Consider the following 9499-nt stretch of genomic DNA (forward strand, 5'->3'; position numbering starts at 1 on the left):
TGCAGTGAGCTGAGATCCGGCCACTGCACTCCAGACTCCAGCCCGGGAGACAGAGCGAGACTCCGTCTCAAAAAAAAAAAAAAGACTATGGTGGAATGCATTGCATTTTATGGTCACCACTTATTTGGCCCTGCTGATAATAACCAAATGCTCAGAAGTTCTACTGCTCTACCAAGGAAGGTCACCTGAAAAATCTGAGCTGGAGACATAACTAGAAGCAAACAGAAAAAGCAATAAATCAACAGGGTTATCAAATAGTTTACAAAACCCTAGAGAAACCACATATTTAAACCAAAAGGAAGAAAATGAAAAAGATGTTTCTCACCTTTTGAAAGTTCTCCTTCCACAAATCTTCTATGACTATATATCCTCGTAAACCCCAGTCATATAATCTCTCCCCACTGACCTTGAAACAGAATAGAAAAGATCTTACCATTTGACCCAGCAATCCCTATTATTGGGAATAATAATGGAATGATGGAATATAAATCATTTTACTATAAAGATATATGCATGCATATGTTCATCATAGCAGTATGCATAATAGCAAAACATGGAATCAACCTAAATGCCCATCAATGGCAGATTTTTTTTTTTTTTTTTTTTTTGAGATGGAGTTTTCGCTCATTGCCCAGGCTGGAGTGGAATGGCGCAATCTTGGCTCACTGCAACCTCTGCCTCCCGGGTTCAAGCAATTCTCCTGCCTCAGCCTCCCAAGTAGATGGGACTACAGGTGCATGCCACCACACCTGGCTAATTTTTTTTTTTTTGGTAGTTTTTGTAGAGATGGGGTTTTGCCATATTGCCCAGGCTGGTCTTGAACACCTAGGCTCAAAGCGATTTGCCTGCCTCAGCCTCCCAAAGTGCTGGGATTATAGGTATAAACCACTGTGCCTGGCCCTGATTTTATTATCTTCTACTGAGAACAGACAGCTGTCAGTAAAATTATGCTTGGAGAGTAACAAACGGGAGAAAGTCTTAAGTTCTCAATGACTCTGAAGAAGGCAAGGGTATAAAGAGAGAGAGAAACACAAACCAATTAAAAATCTTTATCACCTCACTCCAAAAAGATCTGCATACAAATTTGAGTAGCTTTAATATCTAATGTTTTCAAATTATCAGAAAATGTTGGCCTGCTTAACTGGTATTCTAACCACAGGCTAGTTGCTTCTGCACTAGGCTGAATTCTTAGCACAGTCGAGAATGCTGTTTCTAAGCCAGAGGCTCCCGCAGCCCCCACTTTAGCTTTGGTGTGCGTGTGTGTATGCACAGACACCACAGTGAGCACTCCAGGGAGCCTACGGGACTCCCTCCGGCTTTGGTGTGCCTCAGTCTGCAGTCACACCACAATGAAGGCTCGCAGTTGAGGCTTTTAGGCTCACTTTCCACATTTCTGTCTAGGGCTGTGTAGAGATTTCTTGATATTTTACTTCTTTTCCCATATAAAATTTAGTGGGCATTTGTTTTTTTGTTTGTTTTTGTTTTTTTGAGATGAAGTCTCGCTCTGTTGCCCAGGCTGGAGTGCAGTGGTGCAATCTTGGCTCACTGTAACCTACACCTCCCAGGTTCAAGCAATTCTCCTGCCTCAGCCTCCCAAGTAGCTGGGATTACAGACGTGCATCACCATGCCCAGCTAATTTTTGTATTTTTTTTAGTAGAGACAGGGTTTTGCCATGTTGGCCAGGCTGGTCTCGAACTTCCGACCTCAGGTGCTCCACCCGCCTTGGCCTCCCAAAGTGCTGGGATTACAGGCATGAGTCACCGTGCCCGGTTGCATTTGTTAAGGAATTTTTTAAAAAGGAAAGGAAGCTTCCATAGAAAATATCAGAGAAATAAAACAAAAAACAAACAAAAAAACACCTATGAATATTTACTCTTTAAAAAGGATTGCCAAAAGACACTTGATATTGGTATAGTATTTCCTATTCAAGAGCTAGTTTAAATAGGCTCGAGAGGGACTAATTCCTTTAGAAACCACAGGTATAGGCCGGGCGCGGTGGCTCAAGCCTGTAATCCCAGCACTTTGGGAGGCCGAGACGGGCGGATCACGAGGTCAGGAGATCGAGACCATCCTGGCTAACATGGTGAAACCCCGTCTCTACTAAAAATACAAAAAATTAACCGGGTGTGGTGGCGGGCGCCTGTAGTCCCAGCTACTCGGGAGGCTGAGGCAGGAGAATGGCGTGAACCTGGGAGGCGGAGCCTGCAGTGAGCTGAGATCCGGCCACTGCACTCCAGACTCCAGCCCGGGAGACAGAGCGAGACTCCGTCTCAAAAAAAAAAAAAAGACTATGGTGGAATGCATTGCATTTTATGGTCACCACTTATTTGGCCCTGCTGATAATAACCAAATGCTCAGAAGTTCTACTGCTCTACCAAGGAAGGTCACCTGAAAAATCTGAGCTGGAGACATAACTAGAAGCAAACAGAAAAAGCAATAAATCAACAGGGTTATCAAATAGTTTACAAAACCCTAGAGAAACCACATATTTAAACCAAAAGGAAGAAAATGAAAAAGATGTTTCTCACCTTTTGAAAGTTCTCCTTCCACAAATCTTCTATGACTATATATCCTCGTAAACCCCAGTCATATAATCTCTCCCCACTGACCTTGAAACAGAATAGAAAAGATCTTACCATTTGACCCAGCAATCCCTATTATTGGGAATAATAATGGAATGATGGAATATAAATCATTTTACTATAAAGATATATGCATGCATATGTTCATCATAGCAGTATGCATAATAGCAAAACATGGAATCAACCTAAATGCCCATCAATGGCAGATTTTTTTTTTTTTTTTTTTTTTGAGATGGAGTTTTCGCTCATTGCCCAGGCTGGAGTGGAATGGCGCAATCTTGGCTCACTGCAACCTCTGCCTCCTGGGTTCAAGCAATTTTCCTGCCTCAGCCTCCCAAGTAGCTGGGATTACAGGCACACGCCACCACACCCAGCTAATTTTTTGTCCTTAGTAGAGACAGAGTTTCACCACGTTGGTCAGCATGGTCTCAAACTCCTGGCCTCAGGTGATCCACCTGCCTCAGCCTGCCAAAGTGCTGGGATTACAGGTGTGGGCCACCACGCCCGGCCAATGGTAGACTTGATAAAGAAAATGTGGTACTTATACACCACAGAATACTATGCAGCCAAAAAGAATGAGCTCATGTCCTTTGCAGGGACAGGGATGGAGCTGCGGGCCATTATCTTAAGTGAACTAACATAGGAACAGAAAACGAAATACCACATGTTCTTACTTGTAAGTGGGAGCTAAACCTTGACAACAAATGGACACAAAGAAGGGAATAGAGACCAAGGCCTACTTGAGGGTGGAGGGTGAGAAGACGGCGAGGATCAAAAAACTACCCATCAGGTACTAGGCTAATTACCCAGGTAACAAAATAATCTGTACACCCAACCCTCATGACACACAACTTACAATAACAAACCTGCACATGTACCCCTAAAGCTAAAAGTTAAAATAGAAAGAAATTAAAAAAAAAAAAAAAAAGACTCCTACTATGGGGACAGCCACATAGGCTTCTCAACCAGCAACCAAGTTCACCCTCTCCACTCCAGCCATTTACTGCTTAAACCATAACAGGCTGAAATAATGTTTAATTATTTTTATATCTAGGGCTGGAAGATGTTACTCACTATTCCTGATCTGGGGCTGGAGCAGGGACAGAAGCATTAACTATCTGCCTCCAGGACTGTTACAAACAATGTTGAGCAAATGCTGGAAAGTACTGGTATTTGTCACCAAAGCCATCAAGCTCCCTGAGCTGGGGCCACTGGACTCCCACATACAACTGTAGCCCACTTTAGGAATCTGGACTCAATTCTGTCATAAACAACCAAGGGAGCGCAGTCTCAGGTCAGTCTGGCTCAGAGTCCAATTCGGGTGACTGCACTGCTGTCTGCTCCTGGAACTGAGTTTCTGTGTGATGTGGTAGTTCGAGCAACTAAAGTCCCTATGTCCACAATCTGCCCAGGACCTCAAAACCTAGAGCCTGCGCTCTTGCCAGTTTCTGAGGGACACCATCTCTAGCGTTCCACTAACTCCAGATAGCACCCTTTTCAGACTACCTACTGGTCTCCATCAGTGGTTCTCAAACAACATAGGCATTAATAACAAACCACCGGAGGGCTTGCTAAAACACAGACTGCTGGCCCTTATTCCCAGAGCTTCTGATTCAGCCAGTCTGGGGTGGGGCCTGAGAGTTTGCATTTCTAACAAGTTCTCAGGTGATGCTGCTGCTTCTGGTCTGGTAACGCGCTTTGAGAATCAATGGTACAGCTTTATCCATGTTGCCTGCCACTGTGATCGACCTGCCTGCCAGGTTACCATAAGACTGAGGCTTCAAGGGTAAGAAAGGGGCAGCCAATTGAAAGCCCCGAAAAGGGCACTCCCAGCAGAGGGGATTACAGTCCCCAAAGTCCCCAGCAAGGAAAGCAAGGGCCCAGTACCAGGGAGCAGAGGAGGTCAGAGTAGTCTGTGTCTACAATACCAGCAAGAGCAGGTTGTGACTGGATACGCATAAACTGAGTGACCCAATAATTATTAGCTTTGGAATTTGAGTCTGTAGACTTTCATGTAAGTATACAAACAATTTATCATAAATTTTTGCTGATGAATATTCAAACAATCATGCAAATTCGTGTTCAAATTCTGTGAACACTGGCATTACTGGAAGAAGGGCCAGAACTGAGACATATAGTGGAGAAAATAATTTAAATTTGCTGTATTCACCTATATGTACAAACAAATTTTAGTCTAGTGTTATAAGAACTGCAAAATAAAATAAAATTAGGCGTCAGATTCATACACACACAAACAAGAATGAGCGACATCAGGGATTACAGAGTTTCTCTTACCTGGGCAAACACGATGGCTTGTTGTGGATAATAGAGGGAGGCAGCTAACCCCATGAAACCAGGCGGATACACTAGCTTCTTTATTTTTGAACCTAATAAATAAAAGGTTGTACATGCCATCAGATGATTCATTATCCTCACCATCACAATTTACCTTATCCATTTAACATGGAACGAGGCCAGGCACAGCGGCTCACGCCTGTAATCCAAAAGCTTTGGGAGGCCAAGGCGGGAGGATCACTTGAGGCCAGGAGTTTGACACCAGCCTGGGCAACATAGTCAGACCCTGTATCCACAAAAGTTAAAATAAAAAAATTAGCCAAGCGTGGTAGTGTGCGCCTATAATCCTAACTACTTGGGAGGCTGAGATGGGAGGATTCCTTGAGCCCAGGAGTTCGAAGTTACAATGAGCTACGATCACACTCTGCACTCCAGCCTGGGTGACAAAGCAAGACCGTGTCTCTTAAGAAACCCAAACAACAAAACTAAAATAACCCCACCAATGAATAAGATTTCTTTGGTCCTAAACTGAAAGAATGTTCCAAATAAAGTCGTGTGCACCAAAACGCTTTTGCACAGCTTTATTGAGATAAAATTCACATTCACCCATTTAAAGTACAGTTCAATGGCTTTTAGTATATTGATAGAGGCTTGTAACCATCATTACAATAAATTTTAGAGCTTTTTCATAAATCACCAAAAGAAACCCATTAACAGTCACTCCTCAACTCCCCCGTACTGTCCAGCCCTAGGCAACCACTGATCTACTTTCTATCTCTATATGTTTGCCTACTCTGGATATTTTTTTCTTTTTTTTTTTTTTTTTTGAGACAGAGTTTTGCTCTTGTCACCCAGGCTGTAGTGCAATGGTGCAATCTTGGCTCACTGCAACCTCTGCCTCTCAGGTTCAGGCAATTCTCCTACCTCAGCCTCTCGAGTAGCTGGGGCTACAGGCACATACCACCACGCCCTGCTAATTTTGTATTTTTAGTAGAGATGGGGTTTCGCCATGTTGGCCAGGCTGGTCTCGAACTCCTGACCTCAGGTGATCCACCCGTCACAGCCTCCCAAAGTGCTGAGATTACAGGTGTAAGCCACTGCGTCCGGCCCTCTGGGTATTTCATATAAATGGAATCATGCAGTAAATACATGGTCCTTTGTGACTGGCTTCTCTCACTCAGCACCAAGTATTTTCAAGAGAACGCCTTTTTCTCCCTAAGAGAGCAGAAAAAAGATCGTTTTAAAAACAAACAAATGAGTATTTTGGTTTCTAGGGTTTATGTTCTTTTACAGCAATCTGGCTTCCTATTTAAATATTAAACACAAGCGTTCCTCTTCTCCCCTTTCTGTAACCCCGTTAAAAAAAATAGTAAGAAAAAACATTAATAAGCCGGGCACAGTGGCTCACACCTGTAATCCCAGCACTTTGGGAGGCCAAGGTGGGCGGATCACGAGGTCAGGAGATCGACACCATCCTGGCTAACATGGTGAAACCCCATCTCTACTAAAAAAAATACCAAAAAAATTAGCTGGGTGTGGTGGCGGGCGCCTGTAATCCTAGCTACTTGGGAGGCTGAGGCAGGAGAATGGTGTGAACCCAGGAGGTGGAGCTTGCAGTGAGCAGAGACAGTGGGCACTGCACTCCAGCCTGGGCGGCAGAGCAAGACTCTGTCTCAAAAAAAAAAGAGGAAAAAACATTAATAAACCCACTATGAAGAGAAAATGTGTGGAGGGGCCACTGGCAGCCAGGAAGTGTCAATCAATTTTCAGAAAATGGAGAGTGAATGGAAATAAGAGGACACACTGCCTCGAAATCTTGAAATCTTGAGGAGTGCGGCCTCAGAGGGCCGTCCCAGGCAGCCCCAGGGAGATTCCAGATCCAGAGACGGCAGGTACTGTGGGGAGTGGAGATGGCAACCAGGGGGCAAGACAGGGGGACAGGACAAACGCAAGTCCGATGCGTGGACCAGCACGGCCCTTGCTTCCCCTATGCCATCCCAGTACAAAACTACCCCACACCTGTAATCCTAGCACTTTGGGAGGTCAAGGCATAAGGATTGCTTGAGGCCAGGAATTGAGACCAGCTGGAGTAACATAGCGAGACTCCGTCTCCATTTCTATTTTTCTGTTGAGAGAGGGTCTCACTTGGTCTCCCAGGCTGGAGTGCAGTGACCCAATCATGGCTCACTGCAGCCTCGACCTCCCAGGTTCAAACTATCCTCCTGCCTCAGTCCCTCAAGTAGGTGGGACTAGAAGTGCAAGCCATCATGCCTGGCTAATTTTTTTTTTTTTTTGTAGTTTTCGTAGATACAGGGTTTCCTCACATTGCCCAGGCTGGTCTTGAACTCCTGAGCTCAAGCAATCCACCTGCCTCAGCCTCCCAAAGCGCTGGGATTACAGGCATGAGCCAGTATGCCCAGCCCCCTATTTCTATTTCTTAAAAAAAAAAAGTGAGCCAGATGCAGTGGCTCACACCTGCAATCCCAGCACTTTGGGAGGCTGAGGTGGGAGGACTGACTGAGCCTAAGAGTTTGAGACGAGCCTGGGCAACTTAGGGAGACCACATCTCTACAAAAAATTTAAAAATTATCAGGTGTGGTGGCATGGGCCTGTGGTCCTAGTTTCTCAGGAGACTGAGGCAGGAGGACTGCTTGAGCCCAGGAGTTCAAGGCTGCTGTGAGCAGTGTCTATGCCACTGCACTCTAGACTGGGTAATAATTTGGATGTTGTTCCCTCTGAATCTCATGTTAAATTGTAAATCTCCAATGTTGGAGGTGGGGCCTGGTGGGACCTGACTGGATCATGAAGGTGGATTTCTCACAAATGGTTTAATGCCATTCCCTTGGTGCTGTCCTTGTGCAACAGTGAGTTCTCTTGAGATCTGGTTGTTTAAAAATGTATGACACCTCCCCCACCTCTTTCTCTTGGTTGCACTCTTGCCATGTGAGACACCAGCTCCCCCTTTGCCTTCCACCATGATTGTAAGCAGCGCAAGGCCTCACCAGAAGCCGAGGAGATGCTGGTGCCAGGCTTCCTGTACAGCCTGCAGAACTGTGAGCCAAATCAACTTCTTTTCTTTATAAATTACCCAGTGTTAGGTTATAGCAATGCAAGAATGGCTTAACACACTGGGCGGCAAAGCAAGATCCTGTCTCAAAAAAAAAAAAAAAGAGTTAAAACAGTGGGGGCAGGGTATCACTGAAGAAACACCATGGATTTCCTGCTGAGAACCGAGAGCTGGAAGGGGTGAGTATGTCAGTGCCTGAGAGTAAAGCCCTCCTCATACTGGCACCCTCGTATATGGTCACTTCCTGTCCAGCTCCCCTGAGGTAGAACCTGCCCGTCAGTGGGTCCCATGTATGGACAGGGAGTTCTTTTTTCTTTTTTTTTTTTTTTGAGACGGAGTCTCACTCTGTTGCCCAGGCTGGAGTGCAATGGCGCCATCTCAGCTCACTGCAACCTCTACCTCCTGGGTTCAAGCGATTCTCCAGCCTCAGCCTCCTGAGTAGCTGGGATTACAGACACCCTCCACCACACCTGGCTATTTTTTGTATTTTTAGTAGAGATGGGGTTTCACCATGTTGGCCAGGCTGGTCTTGAACTCCTGACCTCAGGTGATCCTCCCGCCTCAGCCTCCCAAAGTGCTGGGATTACAGGTGAGAGTCCTTATTAGCATTTCAGCTGCCTCACTTTGAAACATGACTGGATAACCAAGAATCACCAGTCATTTGTGGAAAGCCTGAAGCATAAAGGAGAAAGACCAAGACAAGCCCAAAGGAAAAAAAAAAAGACCCCACAGGAAACAGAAATTCAAAACAAAACTAAACCTATTACTAAGTATCATCAAATAAATTTTAAAAGCTACTACATTAAAATAAAAAAGAATTCTATGAAAAAAAGAACATTCAAAGAACAGGAAGGAGCTCTTGGAAATGACCAAAGCAAAAAAAATTCAAAAGGAACAAAATAATCAAGAAAATATAAGAGACACATAGGGTCCTTTTAAATAACTCAATTGCTAATTAATGAGTTGAGGAAGGAAAAAGAATGAGAGCAAATTTTCAAAGATACACAAGATAGGCCGGGTGCAATGGCTCATGCCTGTAATCCTAGCACTTTGGGAGGCTGAGGAAGGAAGACTACTTGAGCTCAGGAGTTTGAGACCAGCCTGGGCAACCTGGTCTCCACAAAAAACACAAAAATTAGTCAGGCGTGGTGGTGCACACCTATAGTCACAGCTACTCAGGAGGCTGAGATGGGAGGATTGCTTGAGCCTGGGGAGGTCAAGACTGCAGTGATCCTTGATCATGCCACTGCACTACAACCTGGGTGACAGAGTGAGACCATCTCTCGGGAAGGCAAACGGAAAAGGAAAGGGAAGGGAAGGATAGAAAGAAGGAGGGAGGGAGGGAGGAAAAGAAGATACTTTCTTTCAGCTGGATGCTGCAAGCCACCATATTGTTTAAGCAAGAATGAAAACACCTATATCCAAGGCCGGGCATGGTGGCTCACGCCTGTAATCCCAGCACTTTGGGAGGCTGACGCGGGTGGATCACTGGAGGCCAGGAGTTCAAGACCAGCCTGGCCAACATGGTGAAACCCCGTCTCTACTAAAAACACA

General features: G+C 45.1%; 1 protein-coding gene across 4 annotated transcripts in view; it reads right to left on the minus strand.

Moving 5' to 3' along the window:
- The window catches only part of APOO (apolipoprotein O), a 93649-nt gene that overhangs the window by 32218 nt on the left and 51932 nt on the right, over nt 1–9499 (minus strand). For 3 of the 4 annotated variants that reach the window (XM_011935116.1, XM_011935117.1, XM_011935118.1), the window contains exons 6-7: nt 4879–4970; nt 2530–2610 (exon numbers count right to left, since the gene is read on the minus strand). In XM_011935116.1, coding sequence (XP_011790506.1) covers nt 2530–2610; nt 4879–4970 — 173 coding nt within the window. Of the gene's footprint in view, nt 1–2429; nt 2611–4878; nt 4971–9499 lie in introns of those variants that run through there. The other variant, XM_011935115.1, reaches the window with a different exon arrangement.

The sequence above is a fragment of the Colobus angolensis genome, unplaced genomic scaffold (assembly GCF_000951035.1).
Source record: "Colobus angolensis palliatus isolate OR3802 unplaced genomic scaffold, Cang.pa_1.0 Scaffold140, whole genome shotgun sequence".
NCBI classification, from domain to species: Eukaryota; Metazoa; Chordata; class Mammalia; order Primates; family Cercopithecidae; genus Colobus; species Colobus angolensis.